This window comes from Aethalodelphis obliquidens, unplaced genomic scaffold, assembly GCF_003676395.1.
Source record: "Aethalodelphis obliquidens isolate GAN/ISIS:26980383/991018 unplaced genomic scaffold, ASM367639v1 scaffold11, whole genome shotgun sequence".
NCBI classification, from domain to species: domain Eukaryota; kingdom Metazoa; phylum Chordata; class Mammalia; order Artiodactyla; family Delphinidae; genus Aethalodelphis; species Aethalodelphis obliquidens.
Genome location: NW_020837955.1, coordinates 21,240,537 through 21,267,014, shown reverse-complemented (window position 1 = coordinate 21,267,014; position 26,478 = coordinate 21,240,537). Strand labels below are relative to the sequence as shown.

General features: G+C 40.9%; 1 protein-coding gene across 1 annotated transcript in view; it reads left to right on the top strand.

The window, feature by feature from the left end:
* The first annotated feature begins 8,338 nt into the window (after positions 1 to 8,338).
* The window catches only part of CFAP43 (cilia and flagella associated protein 43), a 99,475-nt gene continuing 81,335 nt past the window's right edge, over positions 8,339 to 26,478 (top strand). The window contains exons 1-5 of the mRNA XM_027112526.1: positions 8,339 to 8,504; positions 9,891 to 10,144; positions 16,099 to 16,195; positions 21,403 to 21,570; positions 24,637 to 24,787. Coding sequence (XP_026968327.1) covers positions 8,440 to 8,504; positions 9,891 to 10,144; positions 16,099 to 16,195; positions 21,403 to 21,570; positions 24,637 to 24,787 — 735 coding nt within the window. The 5' untranslated portion in view covers positions 8,339 to 8,439. The remainder of the gene's footprint in view (positions 8,505 to 9,890; positions 10,145 to 16,098; positions 16,196 to 21,402; positions 21,571 to 24,636; positions 24,788 to 26,478) is intronic.

Genomic DNA, 26,478 nt, shown 5'->3' with positions numbered 1-26,478 from the left:
ACCAGAGGGCAGACAGCAGAAGCAAGAAGAACTACAATCCTGCAGCCTGTGGAATGAAAACCACATTTACAGACACAGAAAAAATGAAAAGGCAGAGGACTTTGTACCAGATGAAGGAACAAGATAAAACTCCAGAAAACAACTAAATGAAGTGAAGATAGGCAACCTTCCAGAAAAAGAATTCAAAACAATGATAGTGAAGATGATCCAGGAGCTCAGAAAAAGAATGGAGGCAAAGATTGAGAAGATGTAAGAAATGTTTAACCAAGACCTAGAAAAATTAAAGAACAAACAAACAGAGATAAACAATACAATAACTGAAATGAAAAATACACTAGAAGGAATCAATAGCAGAATAACTGAGGCAGAAGAACGGATAAGTGACCTGAAAGACAGAATGCTGGAATTCACTGCCACAGAACAGAATGAAGAAAAAAGAATGAAAAGAAATGAAGACAACCTAAGAGACCTCTAGGACAATATTAAATGCACCAACATTCACATTATAGGGGTCCCAGAAGGAGAAGAGAGAGAGAAAGGACCCGAGAAAATATTTGAAGAGATTATAGTCGAAAACTTCCCTAACATGGGAAAGGAAATAGCCACCCAAGTCCAGGAAGTGCAAAGAGCCCCAGGCAGGATAAACCCAAGGAGAAACACACTGAGACACATAGTAATCAAATTGACAAAAATTAAAGACAAGGAAAAATTATTGGGACTTCCCTGGTGGTGCAGTGGTTGAGAATCTGCCTGCCAATGCAGGGGACATGGGTTCAAGCCCTGGTCTGGGAAGATCTGACATGCGCAGAGGAACTAAGCCCGTGTGCCACAACTAGAGCCTGCGCTCTAGAGCCTGCGAGCCACAACTACTGAGCCTGCATGCCACAACTACCAAAGCCCGCGTGCCTACAGCCCAAGCTCTGCAACAAGAGAAACAACTGCAATGAGAAGCCTGCGCACTGCAATGAAGAGTAGCCCCTGCTCACCCCAACTAGAGAAAGCCTGTGCACAGCAATGAAGACCCAACAAGGAAGACACAAGGCAGCCAAAAATAAATATAAATAAATTTATAAAAAAAGAAAAATTATTAAAAGCAACAAGGGAAAAATGACAAATAACATACATGGGAATTCCCATAAGGTTAACAGCTAATTTCTCAGCAGAAACTCTAGAAGCCAGAAGGGAGTGGCATGATATATTTAAAGTGATGAAAGGAAGAGTCTAGAATCAAGATTACTCTACCCAGCAAGCATCTCATTCAGATTCAATGGAGAAATCAAAAGCTTTACAGACAAGCAAAAGCTAAGAGAATTCAGCACCACCAAACCAGCTCTACAACAAATGCTAAAGGAACTTCTCTAACTGGGAAACACAAGAGAAGAAAAGGACCTACAAAAACAAACCCCAAACAATTAAGAAAATGGTAATAGGAACATACATATCAATAATTACCTTAACTGTGAATGGATTAAGTGCTCCAACCAAAGGACACAGGCTCACTGAATGGATACAAATGGACCCAGCTATATGCTGTCTATAAGAGACCCACTTCAGACCTAGGGACACATTCAGACTGAAAGTGAGGGGATGGAAAAAAGATATTCCATGCAAAAGGAGATCAAAAGAAAGCTGGATAAAATAGACTTTAAAATAAAGAATGTTATAAGAGACAAGGAAGAACACTACATAATGATCAAGGGATCAATCCAAGAAGAAGCTATCACAATTATAAATATATATGCACCCAACATAGGAGCACCTCAATACATAAGGCAAATGCTAACAGCTATAAAAGAAGAAATCAATAGTAATAATAATATAATAACAATAATAACCATAATAGTGGGGGACTTTAACACCTCACTTACACCAATGGACAGATCATCCAGACAGAAAATAAGGAAACACAAGCTTTAAATGACACAATAGACCAGATATATTTCATTGATATTTATAGGACATTCCATCCAAAAACAGCAGATTACACTTTCTTCTCAAGTGTGCACGGAACATTCTCCAGGATAGATCACATCTTAGGTCACAAATCAAGCCTCAGTGAATTTAAGAAAATTGAAATCATATCAAGCATCTTTTCTGACCACAGTGCTATGAGATTAGAAAGCAATTACAGGGAAAAAAACGTAAAAAATACAAACACATGGAGGCTAAACAATACATTGCTAAATAACCAAGAGATCACTGAAGAAATCAAAGAGGAAATCAAAAAATACCTAGAGACAAATGACAATGAAAACACGACAATCCATAACCTATGGGATGCAGCAAAAGCAGCTCTATGAGGGAAGTTTATAGCAATACAATCCTACCTCAAGAAACAAGAAAAATCTCAAATAAACAATCTAAACTTACACCTAAAGGAACTAGAGAAAGAAGAACAAACAAAACCCAAAGTTAGCAGAAGGAAAGAAATCATAAAGATCAGAGCAGAAATAAATGAAATAGAAACTAAGAAAACAATAGCAAAGATCAATAAAACTAAAAGATGGTTCTTTGAGAAGATAAACAAAATTGATAAACCTTTAGCCAGACTCATCAAGAAAAAGAGGGAGAGGACTCAAATCAATCAAATTAGAAATGAAAAAGGAGAAGTTACAACAGACATCGCAGAAATACAAAGCATCCTAAGAGACTACTACAAGCAACTCTATGCCAATCAAATGGACAACCTGGAAAAAATGGACATATTCTTAGAAAGGTACAACCTTCCAAGACTGAACCAGGAAGAAATAGAAAATATGAACAGACCAATCACAAGTAATGCAATTGAAACTGTGATTAAAAATCTTCCAACAAACAAAAGTCCAGGACCAGATGGCTTCACAGGTGAATTCTATCAAACATTTAGAGAAGAGAAAAGAACACAAAAGAACCTGAATAGCCAAAGCAATCTTCAGGGGAAAAAATGGAGCTGGAGGAATCAGACTCCCTGACTTCAGACTATACTACAAAGCTACAGTAATCAAGACAATATGGTACTGGCACAAAAACAGAAATATAGATCAATGGAGCAGGATAGAAAGCCCAGAGATAAACTCATGCACCTATGGTTACCTAATCTATGACAAAGGAGACAGGGATATACAATGGAGAAAAGACAGTCTCTTCAATAAGTGCTGCTGGGAAAACTGGACAGCTACATGTAAAAGAATGATATTAGAACACTCCCTAACACCATACACAAAAATAAACTCAAAATAGATTAAAGACCTAAATGTAAGAGTGGACACTATCAAATTCTTAGAGGAAAACATAGGAAGAAAACTCTTTGACATAAATCACAGCAAGATCTTTTTTGACCCACTTCCTAGAGTAATGGAAATAAAAACAAAAATAAACAAATGGGACCTAGTGAAACTTAAAAGCTTTTGCACAGCCAAGGAAACTATAAACAAGACGAAAAGACAATGCTCAGAATGGGAGAAAATATTTGCAAATGAATCAAGGGACAAAGGATTAATCTCCAAAATATATAAACAGCTCATGCAGCTCAATATTAAAGAAACAAACAACCCAATCAAAAAATGGGCAGAAGACCTAAACAGACATTTCTCCAAAGAAGACACACAGATGGCCAAGAGGCGCATGAAAAGCTGCTCAACATCACTAATTATTAGAGAAATGCAAATCAATGAGGTATCACCACACACTAGTTAGAATGGGCATCATCAGAAAATCTACAAACAACAAATGCTGAAGAGGGTGTGAAGAAAAGGGAACCCTCTTGCACTGTTGGTGGGAATGTAAATTGATACAGCCACTATGGTGAACAATATGAGGTTCCTTAAGAAACTAAAAGTAGAATTATCATATTACCCAGCAATCTCACTACTGGGCATATACCCTGAGAAAACCATAGTTCAAAACGACACATGAACCCCAATGTTCATTGCAGCACTATTTACAATAGCCAGGACATGGAAGCAACCTAAATGTCCATCGATAGACAAATGGATAAAGAAGATGTGGTACATATATACAATGGAATATTACTCAGCCATAAAAAGGAACGAAATTGGGTCATTTGTAGAGACATGGATGGACCTAGAGACTGTCATACAGAGTGAAGTAAGTCAGAAAGAGAAAAAGAAATATCGTATGTTAATGCCTATATGTGGAATCTAGAAAAATGGTATAGATGAACCAGTTTGCAAGGCAGAAGAAAGAAGTTGAAAGAAAATTTACTGTCCTAGGAAACTACAGCTCTGTAGTACTGCTCTGCATTACAGTGAACCATCTCCAAGGCCTTTGTGTTTGTGTGCATAAGATGTGAACATCTAGATACACACTGCTGTTAGCCACAGGTAAAAGGGCACAGTAGTTGTAGTTTTTGTAGCTGTAATTGTCGTTTTTGTAGCTGTAATTGTCAGTAATATTAACCTGAGGAAGCTAAACTGAACTGATTCTGCTGGTTAAAGATAAAGAGTTAGAGATCCTTGTGGTAAGAAATAGTTTTCTTCCTTCTAAGTATCACCTGTTTTTATTGCCCATATACACTTACTTGATAAGAACATTCTTCTGTGAATTTTCAGGAATGCAACTGGAATAATTTTATACTATCTAATATATAAGAAATTGATATTAATGAGGTGTTTTTATACATGCTCAGGTCATGTCAGGTTTCTTCCAGTAAAAACTTATAGCCACAGTACATGTTGTTTTTTTGGAAAGCATTATTTCTTTGTCTCTAGTCTAAGGGAACACAGTACACAGACCCTAAAGGCAAAGGAAATTGAAAGGAAGTCAGATAAAAGGATATAAAATGGAAGGTACTGATGGATTTTAGTGCTTTTTTAAAAAAATTTTTTTTTAATTTATTTACTTTTGGCTGCGTTAGGTCTTCATTGTTACATGCAGGCTTTCTTTAGTTGTGGTGAGTGAGGGTTGCTCTTCATCGCGGTGCATGAACTTATTGCAATGGCTTCTCATTGTGGAGCACAGGCTCTAGGCGTGTGGGCTTCAGTAGTTGTGGCACTCGGGCTTGAGTAGTTGTGGCTTGCAGGCTCTAGAGCGCAGGCTCAGTAGTTGTGGCACATGGGCTTAGTTGCTCCACAGCATGTGGGATCTTCCCGGACCAGGGCTCGAACCCGTGTCTCCTGCATTGGCGGGCAGATTCATAACAACTGCACTACCAGGGAAGCCCGATTTTAGTGCTTTAAAACTTTTACTTTTGTGAGAAGTTTCAATGGAGAATTTAATGCAGATGAGACTTGAAGCTTTTGAAGAGGATCTTAAGACTTGATGAGATTATTCAAACTCAAATTCTGAACATGTAATGATGGTAAACCACGGTCTTCAAAATTTTTTGTACTAAATGCTCTCCTAAAGTGTATTTTAAATGCTATTTGTGCCACAATGCAAATTGTCTCCTGTTTTTGCCCATGAATGGCCCTTGGAATTCTTTAAATGATGTCTGTGTTAGAGTCCATAGATACCAGTTCTGCAAAATTGCCCCAAGCAACCTCACAAGCCTCCACGGTGAAGCCCCTCTACCTCCAGGTACCACCCACAGGGATAAATACCTAACTTTTTGTTACACTGTAATGTATTTTATCATACTTCTTAAAAATAACCCTGTTTTCCCCTTTCATCAGCCGCTACAAAGTCTTCCTCTGACATTATCTTGTCTTTCACTAAGTACATGGTTTGTCAAACACATGTGACATAGTGCCACCCACAAATGCAGCAAGGGGTGCTCTGGCCATGGGTCCCCTGCTTTAAAGGACTCAGGCCTCTGTCATGGTAACAGCAGGTAATAGCACCCAACATTCTGCCAGCACCACTGCGACCGGAAAGATATACTGCTGTGATTAACCCCTTTCTGGCTCCAGAGTTCTCAGCTTTTTTCTCTTGAATGCTGTGAGGTTTGTGCTTTGTGCCCCTACCGATATCAGTAAATCTTTCACAGTGAGAACTGGAACTCATTTTCCTTATTTATCTCTCCAGTCCATTCTCTGGGATAGTCTATCTTTCCCCTTCCCAACTAAGAAAGAAAGGCCACTCATCTTCCTCTGATCTGCATGGTGCAGAGGTCAGGGCACCTTCTCCTGAATATCAGCCACAGATATTTCCCAGAAACCCAGCTGGAGACCTCTGTTTTCATCTAAAACCCAGTTGGGATTTCATGGAGTAAGATAGCCACAAGATTGCTTTTTCAATTTGATTCTGTTCAGTTCCTCCTTTTCTCTAGCACAGGGCAAGTTCAGATTCCCAGAGTCATAGCTGATCGCAGCCAAGGTTAGTATTTGTTTCCCAGAGTCCACACTTCCTGCCCACCTTACATCCTCTACCTACCATTTACTCTGGGAGCAGCGGCAGGACTTGCCTCATCACATTCTTCTCTAGTGGTGGCTTTAAAATGCTCAAGTTGTAGTTAAAGGTATATTGTGTTTTGGGGGGTGGTGCATGGAGAGCTTGATGGAAATACAAATAAGCCAACTAGTGAGGGAGTAGCAACAGAAATTGCCCAGAGCTTAAGAAGCACTAGAGGAGAAAGCTTGACTGTTGTCCAAGACACTTCTCCCTGTGACTCAGCAATGTGGGATTTTGTCAGCCAGTTTTGTGTTTGGCACTCTCACTAAGCACTGCCTATGTTTGGCACTCGCATTTCAGCAAAGAAATGCTTCAAGGCAGAAACACAGAGCTCCACTCCTTCCTCATGCCACCTCAGCAAAGGACACAACCATCTCTGACTGTGATAATCAGACACCCAGGACCATCCTGGATTCTTCCTTCTCTCTTACCCCTCTTTATCAATCCATCAACAAAGTCTACAGGTTTTTACCTTTAAGATATTTGTAACACATGGACTCAACAGTGGCTTTCAACTGGGCGTGATTTTGTCCCCCAGGGGACATTTGACAATGTCCATAGATATTTTTGATTGTCACACCTGTGGAGGTGCTACTGGCAGGGATGCTGCTAAACATCCTGCAAGGCATGAGACCCACCCCCACCCCCATCCAGTCCCAAATGCCAGTAGTGCTCAGCCTGAGAACCCTGCTTTGCTTCCCTTGTTGGGACCATGAAATCGACTCCTAGCAGATCTTCCTATTTCTATTCTCTCTACTCTCCTACACAATTGATAATCCTCCTGCAGCCAGAATGATCTTTTATAAACATAAATTGGATCATGTCATTCCTCTCTTTAAAACCATTTAATATATTTCTGTGGCTCTTAGGATAAAGACCAGAATTCTCAACTTGGCCTTTACCTGGTGCTGTGCTCCTTCTCCAGCCTTCAGTGTTTTCTACTGATCCCCCTCTGCTCCAATCACACTGCCCTTCCCAGTTCATGCCATCTGTTTTCCTGCCTCAATTCCTTTACAAAAACTGTTCTCTGCCCATTCCCCATCCTCTACCCACAGCAATCACTCCTCATCCTTGAAATCTCAGTGAAAACAGCATGTGCACACAGAAACCAGCTCTGACACTACCCATCCAACCAGGAGAGGACCACAACTTAAGCCCTATAATATCATGTTCCTTTTCTTCTTAATTCAATCTGTGATTCCTACATTTGTGTAATGGAGTGGATGTCTATCCCTCACTCCCTGGGCCCCACCAAGAAGGAAGTTCTTCTAAGTTCCACGAAGGAAGGAACTGTATCTGGTTTGCTCACTATTTTGTTCCAAGTAACTAGCACAATGCACAGTAATACTGGGTAAATATTTGTGAATGAAACGAAGAGAAGGTGGCAAGATGGGAAGGAGAGACCTATAGAAAGGAAGAGGAGAGGACTGGAGAGGGCGGAGGGCAGAAGGAAAGTAGGGGAGGGCAAGAGAGTGTATGAGAGGGAAGGGAAGAGGCAAGGAAAAACTGCTGACCTTTTGATCAGTTACTTCCAGAAGCTTTCTTCCTCCTTGAAATAGTTGAGGGTCCATTAGAGTGTGTAATAAGTAATTAAAGGCTTGAAGCTCTAGATTTAGACTAGATCTGGCTTTAAGTCCCACTCAGTTTTGTAGCCTTGGACAAATTAATTCTCTTATCCTGTTTTCCTTTTCTATAAAATGGGGCTGATTGGGGGGTTTGAATATTAAATGAAATAATATCTGACCGCGCTTGGAAAGACGTCTGGCACGGTCACCACTCAATATTAAAGTCTGCTACTGATATTTATTAATTTTGTAATTATATGCCCTGTACTGGGCCACTCCAGCACCCACCTTGGGGCCAGCCCCTCGCTTCGCTCTCCGCTCTCCCATTGGTCAAGACCCGTCAGCACTTCCACCAATCCGCTTGGCTCGAGAGGGAGCGGCTGAAAGGACAGAGCCAATGGGCGCAGGGGTTGCGGTCTCCCGGATACGGTGTAAACAGTGGAGACCGCCAACCCAGCAGCCGGGGGCCTCGGTGTAACCGTTGCAGACACTGGCCTGGGTCCGGCGTTTGCTACCCACGGCCCGGCTGAGAGACACACGGCCCATGGCGCAAGGCCGGGAGCGAGATGAAGCCCACAACGTCGCCCTCGGCGCGTCCCTGTCTGTGAGGTGAGGCGTTCGCGGCCCCGCGACTGACTCGTCTAGTGGAAATTCTTCCCTCAGAACTGCATCCTCTCCCTATCCGCTTCCTCCCATCCCTGTAGATCTGCTTTCACGCAAATTCGACCTCTTTTCCTTCAACCCCCAACGCCTTCCTGCAGACTTCCTTTCTCTGTGTGTGACTTCTCTCCATTCCCCTCGTCCCCTTATTCAATGACCACATTTCCAGCTCTTTCCACGCCCCACCCCTCCGTCCCTCACTCTGCTGTGACCCCAACCCCTCGCTGGCTTACCCAGTACTGCTCTCCTCCACTCTCCATTTCTGCCTCCTCTTTTTGGCTATATTGCCTTCAGTGATCCGTTTTGCTTTCATATATGTTCCCCACTCCCCACCCCCATCCCAATGACAGCCCTCCTCCCATCCTAGTGGGCTTTGGTGATGTTCCCCGAAGTTAGGGCCATCAATCCCTTCCTTCTATCTCCTATCCACCGACTCTGGATTTGTTTGCACTTATACTGGCCTTTGAAAAGCATAAAGCGCTGCCCAGGTGTAAGCTGGTATTGCTCTCCTTCCACATTCTAGAGTGTTACCAGCCCTATGTTCACACAGCATCCTCCACCAGTCCTGGCTGTACTCTCCATTCCCATGAAGTTTCTCTCTAAACCAGTGTCTTTCTCTTGCCCTCTCCACCATCTTTAAGCATATCTTTACTATTTAAATAGAGGTAGACTCTCCCCCTCTTCTCAGTCTGTCTCTCTCCTTGGTCTAGCTTACACTCACCAAACAATCCTTACTTAAAAATATGTTACTTTTGTGTTCTAATCTTTTCATTCATGTTGACTTATTCCTTTTACTTGCTGCATTTATCTCTACATTTTAGATCTAAAATATGGCTACACATGCTCCATCTTTGTAAAGAAGCAATTTCCCTACTGGGCTCACAACCATAAAGCAGGCAGTCCTATTCAAAGTTGTTTTTTTAACGTTTATTTTAAAAATCAAAACTAATTTTAAAGGTAAGGACCAGGATGCACCCTGTTTTCAATTAGGACCAAGCTCTTTTCTCTCTCTGTTGTTTTTACTTTTTCTTTTCCGAGTATACAAGACCCCAGAAATCCTTCTGAGATTTTTTCGAGTTTGAACAGAGGTTGTGCTTCACTGGAAAAGCTCTCTGAAGAAGGTGCTTGAGACCTATGGAGCTTTAGGTGGCATTTAAGTTTCTGTAGTGCCTGGACTCAAACTGGTCTCACAGCAACCTTGTGTGTTTGGGCAGAAAGGGGGTGAAAAGAGAATAGATATGTTTCAAAAATTTTGATGATCTTTTGTTTAAAAAAGAAAGAAAGAAAAAGTATTTGAAATGTATTTTATTGATGTTGATGTATCTTTTCCCAAAGATGGGTGCAAGGATTCCCCAGGCAGAATGTTCATTTTGTCAACGACAGCACCATTTGCTACCCTTGTGGGAATTTCATAATATTTATTAATATTGAAACCAAGAAAAAGACTGTACTCCAGTGTATGCATGGAATCGTGGGTGTCGTGGCAACTAACGTTCCTCATGAGGTTGTGGCTTTTTCTGACCGGCGGCTGAGACCCCTCATCTACATATACAACTTTCCTGGATTAACCAGAAGGATCAGATTAAAAGGTATCTTAGACGCTTCCTCTGCCATGACTGAAGGATTTTGTTTTAAGATGTGACCAGATCTAGCTCTTATAAATGAAGTCTTTTTGTTTTTGAAGGATTGTTTTTTCAGTTTTGGTGGGTTTTTTATTTGTTTTGTTTTTTGGTAATACACATTTATAAGGAAGGAATCAGGCTGATCACTTAGAATTTAATTAAGTAGGCTAGAACCTTGCTATTTAATATGTGGTCTGCTTACAATTAGCATTGCGTTACCTAGGATGCTTATTATAAATGCAGAAACTCTGCTGTCATCCAGGACCTACTGAATTGTAATCTGCGTTTTAACCAGATTCCTTAGGTGATTCATACGCACGTTAAACTTGAGAATCACTGGGCTAGAACACTGTGTTAGAGCACTAAATGTTGTTTGTAAACCTTTTTCAGAACAGTATTTTCTTTCCTTATGATTTATGGAAAATCTAACTGAATGGATGTTGTATAACTTCTAAAGATAAGTCTCTGAGCCTCAATTTCCTTATCCATGAAATGGGGATAATGGTATCTACTGTTAAGGCTGTGGTGATAATAAATGAAATTAAGTGTAACATATGTAATTATATAATACATTTCATATATATATATGAAGTGTATATATATATAATATATATATGTCATATATACAATGTCAATCAATGTTTCCTACAATTTAAGTTATTATTGACTCATTCATAGATACATCTGACCCAGGCTGGGCTGTTGCACATATACTAGGGCCTCCATGTAACGATTCCCTCATTTAACACATCTTGGACAGAAAGCTTAGGAAGTCTTGAGGCTGGTCTCAGTTCTGTAGCTTATGATCAGAGAAGTGTTTGGATCATGCCAAGGATATTCACTGTACTTTAACATTTTATTTGTGGGGAAATTTGTCTGTGTTCTTAACAGACTAAAACAACATTTAAAACATAACCCATTCATACATTGGGAACCGTCTACAGGCATATCTTGTTCTATTGTGCTTTGCTTTATTATGCTTCATAGATACTGCATTTTTTACACATTGAAGGTCTGTGGCAACCCTGCATTGAGCAAGTCTGTTGACACCATTTTTACAATAGTATTTGCTCACTTCTTGTCTCTGTGTCACATTTTGGTAATTATTGCAATTTTTCAAACTTTCCCCATTATTATTATATTTGTTATGGTGATCAGTGATCTTTGATGTTACTATTTTATTTGTTTTGGGGTGCCACAAACTACACCCAAATAAGATGGCAAACTTAATCTCTAAATTTTGTATATGTTCTGACTGTTCCACCAAACAGCCATTCCCCTGTCTCTCTCCCTGTCCTCAGGCCTCCCTATTCCTTGAGACACAACAGTATTGAAATTAGGCCCATTAATAACCCTACAATAGCCTCTAAGTGTTCAAGTGAAAGGAAGAGTCGCACATATCTCACTTTAAATCAAAAGCTAGAAATAATTAAGCTTAGTGAAGAAGGCATGTCAAAAGCCCAGATAGACCGGAAGCTAGGCCTCTTGCACCAAATCGTTAGCCAAGTGGTGAATGCAAAGGAAGAGTCCTTGAAGGAAATTCAGAGTGCTACTCCAGTGAACACACAAATGATAAGAAAACAAAACAGTCTCATTGCTGATATGGAGGAAGTTTTAGTGGTCTGGATAGAAGATCAAACAGCCACAATATTTCCTTAAGCCAAAACCTAATCCAGAGCAAGGCCCTAACTCGCTTTAATTCTGTGAAGGCTGAGAGAGGTGAGAAAGCTGCAGAAGAAAAGTTTGAAGCTACCAGAGGTTGGTTCATGAGGTTTAAGGAAAGAAGTCATCTCCATAACATAAAAGTGTAAGGTGAAGCAGCAAGTGCTGATGTAGAAGCTGCAGCAAGTTATCTAGAAGATCTAGCTAAGAGAATTAATAAAGGTGGCTACACTAAGCAACAGATTTTCAATGTAGATGAAACAGCCTTATATTGGAAGAAGATACCTTCTAGGACTTTTATAGCTAGAGAAGAGAAGTCAATGCCGAGTTTCAAAACTTCAAAAGACAGGCTGACTCTCTTGTTAGGGGCTAATGCAGCTTGTGACTTGAAGTTGAAGTCAGTGCCCATTTACTATTCTGAAAATCCTAGGGCCTTTAAGAACTGTGGTAAATCTACTCTGCCTGTACTTTACAAATCCTGGATGACAGCACATCTGTTTACAACATGGCTTAATGAATATTTTAAGCTCACTATTGAGACCTACTGCTTAGAAAAGAAGATTCCTTTCAAAATATTACTGCTTATTGACAGTGCACCTGGTCACCCAAGAGCTCTGGTGGAGATGTACAATGAGATTAATGTTGTTTTCATGGCTTGCTAATGCAATATCCCTTCTGCACCCCATGGATCAAGGAGTAATTTCAACTTTCAAGTCTTATTATTCAAGAAATACATTTTGTAGGACTGCAATAGATACTGACTCTTCTGATGGATCTGGGCAAAGTAAATTGCAAACCTTCTGGAAAGGGTTTACCATTCTAGATGCCATTAAGAACATTGGTGATTCATTGAAAGAGGTTAAAATATCAATATTAACAGGAGTTTGGAAGAAGTTGATTCCAACCCTGATGGATGACTGAGGGGTTCAAGACTTTAGCGGAGGAAGTAATTGCAGATATGGTGGAAATAGCAGGAGAACTAGAATGAGAAGTGGAGCCTGAAGATATGACTGAATTGCTGCAATCTCATTGTAAAACTTGAAGAGATGAGGAGTTTCTTCTTATGGATGAGCAAAGAAAGTGCCTTCTTGAGTTGGAATCTATTCCTGGTGAAGATGCTATGAGGTTGTTGAAATGACAAGAAAAGGTTTAGAATATTATATAAACTTAGTTGATAAAGCAGTGGCAGAGTTTGACAAGATTGACTTTAATTTTGAAAGGAGTTCTCCCCTGGGTAAAATGCTACCAAACAGCATTGTGTGCTGCAAGGAAATCGTTCATGAAAGGAAGAGTCAGTTGATGTAGCAAACTTCATTGTCTTATTTTAGTAAATAGCCACAGCCACCCCAGTCTTCAGCAGTCACCACCCTCGTCAGGCAGCAGCCATCAACATGGAGGCAGGCCCCTCCACCAGCAAAAAGATCATGACTCACTCAAGGCTGAGGTGATGCTTAGCATCTTTTGGTTATAAAATTTTTTAAATTAAGGAAATTATTTTTTTAGACGTAACGATATTGCACACTTAATAGACTACAGTATAGTGTAAATATGACTTTTATATGCACTGGGAAACGAAAAAAATTTGTTACTCACTTTATTGCAATATTTGCTTTATTGTGGTGGTTTGAAACCAAACCCATATCTCCAAAGTATGCCTGTACATGGACCGTAACTACCCTTCATCTTTAAAATTTCCACAGCTTTACAGAAATAGAGACCCAGATGTAGAGAACAAACTTATGGATACCAAGAGGGGTGGGGTGGGATGAACTGGAGTTTGGGATTGACATGTATACACTACTATGTATAAAATAGATAACTAATGAGAACCTGCTATATAGCACAGGGAGCTCAATGCTCTGTGGTGACCTAAATGGGAAGGAAATCTAAAAAAGGGGACATATGTCTACATATAACTGATTCACTTTGCTGTACAGCAGAAACTAACACAACATTGTAAAGCAATTATACTCCAATAAAATATTTTTTTAATTAAAAATAAAATTAAAAATAATTTCCCCAGCTTTATTTATTTATTTTTTTTTGCGGTACGCGGGCCTCTCACTGTTGTGGCCTCTCCCGTTGCGTAGCACAGGCTCCGGACGCGCAGGCCCAGCGGCCATGGCTCACAGGCCCAGCCATTCCGCGGCATGCGGGATCCTCCTGGACCGGGGCACGAACCCGTGTCCCCTGCATCGGCAGGCGGACTCTCAACCACTGCGCCACCAGGGAAGCCCTCCCCAGCTTTATTATTTGGCTGTAGCCCTGTACAAGCAATTGAAAGTTAATTCAAACCAATAGCCAACATTAATATTGAATAATGAAACTCTAAAGACATTTATAATAAGATTAGGACTAAGTCATCAAGGATGCCTGTTGTTACCACTAATATTAAAACCAACGTGGAGTTTCTAGCCAATGCAACAAAATATGAAACTGAAAAATTATACCTATAGGAAAGGAGTTAATGCATAATAGTGTACTGGGACTAATAAAATAATGCTCAGTAAGATGCTGGTTTCAAAATAAATATCCATACAATTAGAAGATTTAAACACTTAGGAATACTCCAAAGAAGAAATGTGACTGACCTTAATGAAGAAAACTACAAAAATCACTGATATAAAATATTTAAACATAGGCATATTCCTGCATGGAGAGTCCAGTTATTATAAAAATATTTCTCATATCTTCACAGAGTATAATTCATAGGTTTATCATATGTTTTATAGAGCCAGGAGTACTTAAATGAAATGAATATTCTTCCAGAACAAAAAGTAGAGAATGGGAATAATTTGAAAGAGATTGATGCCAAGGCAGAGGGCCCTCCTAGCATTATGGTGCTATAGTTATGTATTGGTGCAGGGATCACTCCATCAATGGAAGAGTAGGAGGCTAGGGACAGACTCTAGAATATATACAGCTAAGTATATGATGAAGATGCTCCCCTACACATACGCACATAGTAGATGATATGGATTATTCAACAATGGTATTAAAACTATGAGAACAAAAGTATCAAGTTAGGTACTCATGTCATACTGTACATCAAAACATAGATCAAACAAAAATAAGAGTTCATTATAAACAACAAACCCATTGAAAAGTAGAAAAAACGTAGAAAACTGAAATAATTTGAGGATGGAAAAGAACTTTTCACGCGAAGGATAAAATTTTAAATAGAAAGACATGTTTTTGATTACATACAAATTTAAATCTTATGAACATCAAAAATACATGAAAAACTAACAGGCAAATAATAAACTGAGGGAAATATTTGGAACAAGGATGACCAAACATTTTCAGAGCATTTATGAAACAATAAGAAAAAAGACATATTCATTAGAACAAGGGAACTTGCCCAAACTACAAGACTACCAACGACCAAAAACATAAAAACTCTTCCATCTCAATATTCATTTTAAAAAGTGTCTTTTAAACCTAGATGAGATTATTCTGCTTATCAAGGTCACAATTTTTTTAAAGTTCATAATTGCTAGGCAGAGTGCAGTGAAATTGATAGCATTCTTTTTTGTGGAAGGTGGGGGTAAAAATTGATACAAAGACATGAATGTAAAGACAGACATAGGAGAAGGCAAAGCTTGCATCTATGGAACCACACTGAAGAGCAGATAAAGGAGAGGAAACCAGAGGCTCATATGCAAGGAGTCAGAAGCCGACATGTCCCTGTTTTAGCATCTTCATGATGCACATTTTAAACACGTTGTTGCTAAGACTTTTAATGTCATGTTTCATTTCTTCAGCTGTAGGTACAAATGAGAATAGACCTTTTACAGTTGTTCCAAGAACTAGAAGATACTAAGCTAAGGGCCAGATATGGCCTAAGAGTCAGAGATATGGAAGTAAGCTTGAATTACTACAATTCCCCAGGGTTTTTCAAGTTGTTAGAATAATTTTTCTAATTACTATGTTTCATATAGTTATGGAATATTTTATGGTTCTTGGGCCGTTTCAAGCCAAATGGGGACATACGTGGTGCAGCATGCTCAGTTTTGCACTGAAGACTAGAGAGAGTGACCTTGTGGTCTTAATTCACTCTAAAATCTTTTAAACATGTATCTGAACTTAGCTCATAGCTTTCTGTTAATAGTGTTAGAAATCAACCGAGACATCTCTTATTCCAGGAGCCAAATGCTTTTGAATTATGTAAAAATTATTAGATAAGGGAAATTAAACTATAAAACTATAGTTAATCTGAACAGAATGGTTAAATCCTTGTAATGGATTTTGTATTTTAGGCAATGTTCTTCTGGACTACACTTTACTTTCATTCAGTTATTGTGGCACCTACCTGGCTAGTTACTCCTCCCTCCCAGAATTTGAACTGGCCCTCTGGTAAGTTGCGGCCTCCTGCAGAATTCCTTTCATTGGGTCACATTTTAATCCTGTCCTTCTGGATTGTATCAAAGGACATATACATGAAAAATCCGGAACAAGGAAAAATGGAAGGAATAAAAGTCCTAATCATAAGGTTTAATATAGTCACTACTTTCAGGCAGAAAATTGGCAGGGCAAAAGCTAAAAGAGATTAATTACCGTCTTTCTCTTTTTGTTAACCTGTTATAATATTTCCTTTGTCAGGTACAGAACACATGGATAAGTACATAAAGTTTCATCTTTTCTTAAAACAAATTGTACCTTTGAAGTATTTTCATATTTTCCACTAATGTTGAAATTAAGATGGTCTCTATATTAGAGCTCAGTTTGAGTAATTGTTTTTAGGGACATTGGAACAATTATATGTTCAGAGAATGGAACATTATATCCCATTTTCCAGCTGTAGAGGAAATACTTGTGAATAAGACACATGCCTGGTCTTTTCTGGGTCACTTCATGTGGTCACGTTCAAAGCTGCACTCACTCTTCCATCCATAATATAAACTGCTTCGGGGGGGGAATTTATCTTATTAAGGGGAAATACAGAACGTTCCACCAATGGTTGAGGACACTCCTTACATACCCGCATTTCTCAGAAAAAAATGTAATAATCTAGATTCTGAGAACAACATTTAGTTTATGCAGAGTTACTTTTTGAAAAAACAGCTTTACTGAGGTATGACTGGCATATAATATAATGCTCATACACACACACACACACACACACACACACACACACACACACACAACTTGATAACTTTTGACTTACCCATAAATCATCACCATAATCAGGATAATGAATATATCCATCACGTCCAAAAGTTTCCCTTTGCTCTTCAGACCCTTCCTTACTGGCTCTTGCCACACATTCCTGTACACCATCGTTGCCCTGCCCCTCGCCCCCAGGGAACCACTGATGTGTTTACTCACACTCTGGATTACTTTGCTTTTTCTAGAATTGCACACACATTATATACTCTCTCTTTTGGTCTGGCTTCTTCCATGCAGCACAGTTATTTTGAAACTCTCTCATGTACTGTGTGTTTCAATAGTTCATTCCTTTCTATTCCATGGTACGGATGTACCACAGTTTGTTTACCCACTCACCTGGTGATGGTTGTCTTGGTTTGCTAGGGCTGCCATTAACAAAGTACCACAAACTGAGTGGCTTAAACATAGAAGTTTATTGTCTCACAGTTCTGGAGGCCAGAAGTCTGAGACCAGCAGGGTTGGCTCCTGCTGAGGACTGTGAGGGACAATCTGTTCCAGACTGTGAATAACTGTTTTTGTATTCACATGGTGTTCTCCTTGTATGTGTATCTGTCTCTTAATTTCCCCTTTTTATAAGGATACTAGTTATATTGGAGTAGGGCCACGCTAAATGGCTTCATTTAATTCAATAAAGACCCTCCTTCCAAATAAGGTCACATTCTGAGATAGAGGGTGAGGACATCCACCCTTGAATTGTGGGGGACACAATTCAACCATAGCAGTACTTAAAGGATGAGTAGGAATCAGCTTTGTGAAGAGGAAAAGGAAGAGGATTCTAAGCAGAGGAAAGGCATGTGCAAAGGCCATGAGGTCAGAAAATATGGCGAGTTTGCAGATTTAATTAAGAGATCATAATGATGAGAACAAGAGATCAGCCATGAGAGGCAAGCCCAGAGGGACAGTCTGAGGCCAGCTCATGAGCAGCCTTGTAAATATGTGACCATGTAGTTTACCATCCAAATCAGGACGCTTGTGAGAGTGAAAGGGGTATGTTATCAATAATTAATACAGAAGGATACTCACCCTATGTATAAGTCATGCGAGTAGGCACATCCTTTATCCTAGAGACATTGGGAGACTATTAAGGATTTTAACCAGGGATGTGACATGATTAGATCTGCATGTAAGGACACTCTTAGTCACATCATGGAAGGATATTGGAGGGAAGTAAGCCATGAACATCAATTAGGAGGCTGTGGTGGTCCAGATGAGAGATGGTTGTGGCATGGACTGGGGTGGTGAGTATAGGGACAGAGAAAAGTGGAGATGTTTAGGAGGCAGTACCATGAGGCTTGGTGACCGACTGAAAGTTGGGCGTGGTGCTGACAGAGAGGGACAGTTGAGGGTTTTACCCAGAGTTGTGACTTGGGAAACTTGAGGACGTTGTGGTGCTTTTCAGAAAGATATAGAGAGCATGGGTGGGGGGAGGTTGGACGAGGCAATGGGGAAGATGAGTTGGGACAGCGGAGTGTGCCTGAGATAAAGAAATGGGGATGTCTAGTTGGCAGTTGATATATCAGTTAGGATTTAGGTTCAGTTGCTGTCACAGAAGCCCAAATCACCCTAAAGAGGTGGCTTAAACAAGACTGAAGTTTCTTTCCCTCCCATGCAGCAGTCCAGGTATGAGCAGCCCGTGGCTGGTCTGCTGGCTCCCCAGTGTCTGGGACCTGTCCACCCTATTTTGTTGTTCTCCTACTCCTAGCGTGTTGCCCTCATCTCTAGTCTGAAGTGGGGCACTAGCCATGTATTCTGGGGAGCCATGTGGAAAGGAAAAGCATAAGGGGAAGGGCACAAACATTTGTTGGAATGCCCAGCCTGGGAGCTGCACACACCAGTGCCACTTAGATCCCACTGGCCAGCTTAGTCACAAGTCAAATCAAGCTACAAGGGAAGCTGGGAAATATGGTCCTCACTGTGGGTGACATGTGCCTGGCTAAAAACCAGGGGTTCTGTTACTCAGAGGAAGAAATGGAGAACAGATGTTGAGAGACACAATCTGTCACTGTCCTAGATAGCCAGACCCAGAGCACAGGAGAGAGGGCTGGAGTTTAACATTTGGGTGTTGTTACATCAGTTTAGTAACCAAAGTGCGAAAAGTGGATTAGAGCACCTACAGAGGAACCTCAGACAGAACCTAGAGGAAGAACAATAAAAGGGATTGAAAGAGGCAGAGGGATCTCACAGGACACTCAGAAGGAGCAGTCATGGAGCAAAGAGGGACAGAGGCATGGAGGTTCCAGAATATGCCTCAGCCTGGATTCCAGAGAAAGCAGAGCCTGAGGCGGAAGCTCACCAGCGACTTCTTTAGGAGGGAGTAAAGTTCCGGGTGGGAGGCAAGCTGGAAAAGCGGGCAGGGAAGGGGAAGGAGCCAATGTGAATGCGCATTACTTTACTGGGCACCACTTGGCTACTCTGTCCCGCAGGTGGTCTTCTGAGAGGCTGTAATGGACTCCTGTGAACATGGACAGTCCCTGGGCTATGACACAGGGGGCTGGGGAAGGGAGAGGAAGATATGGGAACTTACCCACCTACTCCCGTTACCCTATCGATCAAAGTTTCCCTGCCCAGGGTATTAACTCCGCCGCGCTTTCAGATTTATTGCAACCTGGGATGGCCCTGTGCGTGTGGAGCAGGCATGAGGTGTGCCCGTGAAGTTAGTTGAAGCCTACACTGCTGGCCAGCCACCGAGTCAGCTAGGCAGAACAGGTGCTCCAGGTCCCAGAGACAGTGCGAGGCTGACAGGTATGGGGTGTCCCATGAGAGCTGTGTGACAGTCCAAGAGTCATCCCAGAAGGTAGTTGTGGTGAGCGGAGTCCAATCCTGCAGAAGTGAAGTTAGTTAGACAAGGACTGAGAAGTGCCTGCTGGGTTTGAGATGAAGGCGGATGTCAGTGGATCTTGGAGACACACCGCTTTGTCGATGGAATGGTGGTGATGGGATGCACATTTCCTGGAGTGAGAGAGTGGGCATGAGAAAGAGGAGGCGGTGAGTTTAGAACAACTGGCTCGGGAAGTCTGGCTCGAAGGGAGGGAGAGAGACGTGGAATGGTGAGACTGAGGGCGGGCTTTTTTTTTTTTTTTTTAAGATAGTACAGATGAGCGCTTAATTTAAGTGCTGACAGGGAGGAGTCAGGAGAGAGGGAGAGTTTGAAGATGCAGAAGAGAAGGAACAATGGATAAACTAACGTTCCTAAGAAGTCAGGTCCTGTAGGGTTCAGAGCACAGGTGGTGAAATTGGCCTTAGGCAGGAGGAAGGGTATGCCTTCACTGTAACAGAAGAGGAGAGGGAAAGAATGATACAGATCCTGACAGGTCACTACACTCGCTAGCAGAAATTTGGAGGAATTCTCAGCTGATGGCCTCTGTTTTCTTTGTGGAAATCAAAGCCATTTACTGAGAGTAAGAAAGAGGCGGAGGAGTTTGAGGCTTCAGGAAAGTGGAGAGTATTAAAAAATCAGCACTTTAGAGAACAGGAGAGAAAACCAACCAGAGAAACATAGCAGGACTGGAGGTGGTATAGAGGGTCCCTGGGGGTGGTAACCATGAATTTATAATGTCACTGACGCACATAGTCCTGTGATCTTTCTTCTTTTCTCTCAACTGCCCAGGCTTTCAGTCGTATCCATCCAGGGTTCATGGGTTTTCCTAGGCATCTGAAGCAGAAAGTCAAAAAATCCAGGGAACCAGTGGTACCAGCAAGAGCATGGTTGATATTGATGGATGGGACCTTTGTGACGGGGATGGAAAGAGGTGGAAGCAGGAGGGAGCTGATAGACAAGGCGAGCTCCACACCTATTAGTTCCAATTCGCAAACCACAACCCTGAATGGAGTTCTGGCTCCATTCAGGAGCCAGACAGCTCAACATTAATTTTTTTTCTGTGTATGTCATCTAGCAAAGGAACTTGCTCGTGATAGGCATTCACGATATTCTCTCAAATAGGTAAATGATTTAGTCTGTTTCAAGGTACTAGTACTATGATTTTAAAAGCTAAGTAAATGGTCTACTGGCATCAGTGTGTACAGCACGTCTCGGTCTATGAGGAGTACTCGTGTGTACTAAGAGATTTCGGTACCTACACTTACTTCTCAGCAAATGTGATGATATATTCCATTTTCTAGATTTGAACGGGTCAAATCCAAATTTGATAAGGAGATAAAACAGCCTTAGTAGCATATTGAAGAGTAATATTTTAAAATAGTTATTTTGCTTCCCTAGGAGGGCACACTATAATGATAAGCATAATTATTTGTAAATTTGACATTAAGATCATAGATTAGTAAGTTATATCATAAATTCTCAATTTATGTAAATTGTTTTCAAATAATTAGATAAATGTTCTCAAGATATGAAGTTCAAACGAATTATTTTTCACCAAACTCAATTTTCCTCTCAGGAACTGGGAATCGGGTGTCATTTTGTGCAAGAAATCACAACCCGGTATAGATGTGAGCCAGATGACTTTTAACCCCATGAACTGGCACCAGTTGTGCTTGTCAAGTCCAAGTGCAGTGACTGTGTGGACAGTCGAAAGAAGTAACCAGGAGCATTATCTCGAAGCAAAGTAAGAGACTTCATTGCGACACAACAAAGTGGGGATTTTTGTTTGCATTCATGTAACGTGATTGGATCAGTCTGGTGAATTAAGTGGCTTTGTACGTGCATCCTTTTTTTTTCTGGTTGTTTTTTAAATACTTTTAAATTAAGTTTTATTGGAGTATAGTTGATTTACAATGTTGCGTTAGTTTCTGCTGTACAGCAAAGTGAATCAGTTATACATATACATATGTCCACTCTTTTTTAGATTCTATTCCCATATAGGTTATTACAGAGTATTGAGTAGAGTTCCCTGAGCTATACAGAAGGTTCTTTTTTTTCCCCTTCCTTATTTATTTATTTATTTATTTTAAGCAGGTTCTTATTAGTTATCTATTTTATACATATTAGTGTATATATGTCAATCCCAATCTCCCAATTCATCCCACCACCATCACCCCACGCCCCCTGCTTTCCCCCTTTGGTGTCCATACATTTGTTCTCTGCATCTGTGTCTTTATTTCTGCCTTGTAAATGGGTTCATCTGTATATATGTGCATCTTAACTTAAAACATTCTTTCTACATATATCAATATAATTTCCTTGGAGTAGTTGTTTGCATTTCGAAAGGATTCTCTGTGCTTTGATTTCCCACTGAGTTTCTTTTAAATATCAAGCTTTTCCCACATGTTTTAAATCAAAATTGTATTTGCTCTTACTATTTCAAAACATGCCTATTGTGTGTATATATATATATTTTATAAAAAGGTCATTTTATCACTTTTTGCTCCTATTACTTTGATGCCCAACTGAAATCTCAAAAATAAGAAATTTTTAGATATGGGAAGTAGATTATACCTTCAGCCACATTATCTGTACACAAAAGGGTAGTTGCATGTAGTGAAGTCATGGAATTGCCTGTTTAAATAGAACTGGGTCAAAGAGAAGTTCTATGACCAATGTCCTGGTGATAGCTGATAATAATGGTACCTTTGTTGAAAAGAATTCAAAGACTCAAGGTGCCTCTGAGCTGACCATTCTCATCATACTCCCCAAAGTCAAAGACTAAGGAAACATTGGACATACACATCCTTGAAATTGCAGTTTTTGAAAAACTGCCTTCGTAAAGAGCAATGCAAAGCGAGTAAATGAAGTTTTCGAATGGAAAACCCTAAGAGAGGCACTTCTTTCTCCTCAGTATTCTTTATGTCTCAATTTCATTTTTACAAGAACCCATTGAATAGCCAAATCTGTCTCAAGGCAGAGTTGACAACACTGTACCTTTTTATAAAGTGGGTAATGTCTCTATCAGATCCTCGCCACGGCAGGCAAGTAATTTATCACATCTCTCTCTCCTTTTGCTTCCCTTGAATATGCTTCTTTAGTTCTGAATGTTGAGTTGTGATTTTTCTATAGGCAAATAAAGTGGGAGGCAAAGTGAGTGGATTGCCCTGGATCAGAAAACAAGCAGGATTTGAAAATACTTAGTTAAGTCTTGCATTTGAGTAGTAAGTACTGTTTTTGCGTGATCATCTTTCAAAATTATTCATCATTCATAAAACATAACCAAAAACATTTTGAGTTTAACACATAAAGCCATGAATTCTCTAAACTCACTTTTATAGCCATGTTGTTGTTTAAAAGTAAATATTTGGCAAATCTGAAAGTAAATTCTTGATACTAGAAGTTGTAAAGGTAGCTGAATACAACCTACATTTATGGTTTTTTGGGTCCATGTGTGTTGCCAATATTTAAAATTTGAGAAATTTCTCATAAATATACAGATTATGATTTTCTCTTGAAATTTTGGAACCAAAGATCTCACAAGTCAGCAAACCCTCTTGGTTGGAACTGAGTGGTGCCTGCCAGCTTTAGGGGGTGTGTATAGAGAAAAAAACTCAGATTTTCTTTTTCTATGTAGGGAAAAGCCTAGTTCTTCCCTACTGTGTTTTTCTTCCCCATGAGTCTCCTTTACTACTCACAGTGAACACTTCAATTCTGACATTTGTGGAGGAGGTTTTTCCCGGCACCAAGCAAGTCTCCTTGATACCAGCTGGGTGTCTTACCATTCAACTCAATTCTGACGCTATCTACCCAGAGAAAGAATCAGATTCCACAGGCTAAGGGTTCAGTCCTACAAGACTGTCCTCCCCTTTGCACTTCAGACGCTAGCTGCAGCCCAGGTTGTTACCTGTACTTCTGACTAAGTGGCTATAGATTAGAGGTTTCAATACTCCCTCCTTGGGTTCCATTAATTTGCAAGAGCAGCTCACAGAACTCAGGGCAACAACACTTACTTACATTTACTAGTTTATTAAAGGATATGATAAAGGATACAAATGAGCAGCTAAATGATGAGACACGTAGGGCGAGGTCTTGGAGGGTCTTGAATGAAGGAATTTCTGTCCCATGGAGTTGGGCTGCATCACCCTCCCAAGTGTATGTGTTCACCAACCTGGAAGCTCTCCAGACTCCCTACCATTGTGATTTTATGGAGGCTTCCTCATGTCACATGATCAATTATTTGCTGCATTTCCAGCTCCTCTGCTCTCTCTGGAGGATGGGAGTTGGGGCTGAAACTTCCAAGCTTCTAGTCATGGCTTGGTCTTTCTGGTGACCAGCACCCGTTCCGGAGCCACCCAGGAGCCCACCTTGAATCGCCTCAGTAGCACAGAAGATGCTCCAAATGCTCTTATCACTTGGGGACTTACAAGGGTTTCAGGACCTCTGTGCCAGGAAACTAGGAAGAGACCTATGTACATATTTTCCACTGTCTCACAGGAGGGAAAACACTTTCCCATCTGCCACAATCCTACCTGGCCACACACCACCTGCTTAACCCCTGTCAGTGTTCAAATTTACAATTCCTGCTTTACATATTAACTTTTTGAAAAATCCCTATATTTATGACTGTGTATTACTTGTACTTTTATGATATATATTTTTAAATCTACTATTTGGTTTCATCTGGTTTTTGCTAGGTGTTTTTAATGAGTTGTAACACCTCCCATTCTGCTTACCACTGATATGCAGCAGTTCCATCAGTGACTTGTTTCTGTTGATCTGATTATTCTGATGCCTCTTTTTTCCACAGGTCAGTAAAACTGCCTTTGGAAGATGGGTCATTTTGTAATGAAACAGATGTAGTTTTTCCCCAATCATTGCCCAAAGATCCTGTCTATGGACCTGTGCTCCCTGTGTCAGCTGTTGCCGGACTAGTGGGTGAAGAGGCAGAAACTTTCAGGGTAATGACCTGGCCCCTCTCTGTGTTTGCCTATTTGCGTTCATGACCATCCCATGAGACATGCAGGATAGAGAGGATCTTCCTGGTTTTTATTTCAGACTAGCCCTGGAGGCCACGAGAGATGAAGGCTCTGGAGTTTTGAGTTTGGGTGACTCGGAAGATGATGGCCTTGCTAACTGAAACAGGGGGCCCAGATGTGATTTCAGTTTTGGAAATACTGACTTTGGAGTGCTGGGCAGCATCCAGGTGGAGATGCCAGGTGGAAACTGGCAACTTGGACCTAGTGTCAGGGAGGAGAAGGCAGGGCTGGAGACACAGTGTGTGGTCAGCGTCATTCCCCCAGAGAGGATGGGGGGAGCGTGGCGGGGGGCAGGGGATAGGGAGTGAGGAAAAGGAGAGAGAGGGTGTCAGGGAAGAGAGCCGGAGAGGAAGGAGTCAGCCAAGAGACAGGAGGAAGAAGAAGAGCCTGAGGAGGGACAGTCACAGAAGCAGGAGCAAATCCAGGAGGAAATGAGGCCATGCAGAACGGTGGAAGAAAGCTTCGTAAGGGAGTTTGCCAACAGTTACTCAGTTTTTTTCATTCAACAGATACTTATCAAGCTCCTTGTAGGTAGCAGGCACTGTTTCAGGCAACAGGGTCGTATGGCGACCAACCAGGCATAATAACCCTGCTTCTCGGAGCTTCCGTTCTACCAGGGAGACAAAGCGGCAGCACCACCAACACCAGAAGTAGAGATACAGCAAATCGTTGCGAAACGTGACAATTATTACAACAGGATAAATGAGAGGTGGGCGGGGAGGTGAGGGAGAGATTAACCTGCTGCTCAAGGAAGGCCTCTGGGGAGATGACTGAAGGACAAGGAGGCGCTCCTCCTACTATAAGCAGCGTAAAGAGTGTTCAGGCAGAGGGAACTGCGCTCACAAAGGCCCAAAGAAAAGAACTCAGTATGTTTGAGGAGCTGAGAAAAGAGCCCTGTGTCTGGAGCAGAGTAAGTGAGGGGGAATGAGGTGCAGTGATGGTCAAGAGCGAGGCAGGGAGCAGAGAGTGACACATGCAGGGCCTTTGGGATGAAGGTAAGAAGCTGGATTCTGCTGAGCCTCTGGAACCTGCGTTATGTGAATGCTTGTGTGAAAGCTCCAAGCCCAGAAGAACAGAAGTAGAGTTTCCCCAGTGTTTCTGAACACTGCAGAGAATTAAGCTATAGATGTTTAAAATAGTTCCATGTGATAATTAGTTTATCAAAAAATCTCTGGCCAGCAAGGGAAGAGGTTGTATGCTCTTAGTATTTCCTCTAAAGGATGACAATTACTCACTTTTTTAAATTACAGAAAATAACTAATTCCTTTTAATAGTACAGGTCCTATGCTTGGAAATGCAACCACATTCAGCCACAGTGGGGCAGCAAAGTAAAAACAAACACATCAGCCATCAAGGTTTACAACTTGAAACATTGTTTCTATGCTTAGTTTTTGATGCCAAAGAACCCACATTTTCAACCATCTCAGATTTGTGTGTGTGTGTGTGTGTGTGTGTGTGTGCAACAAATTTCTGTGGGAGCCCACATCATTCACCCTTTGTGCCAACTTATGGTTCCTACATAAAACATTTAAAATTCAAGCAATTGTTCTTGTTATTTGAAAAATGCTATGAAATGCCACCTTTAAATAATTAAATGTGGAGTTACCATTTTT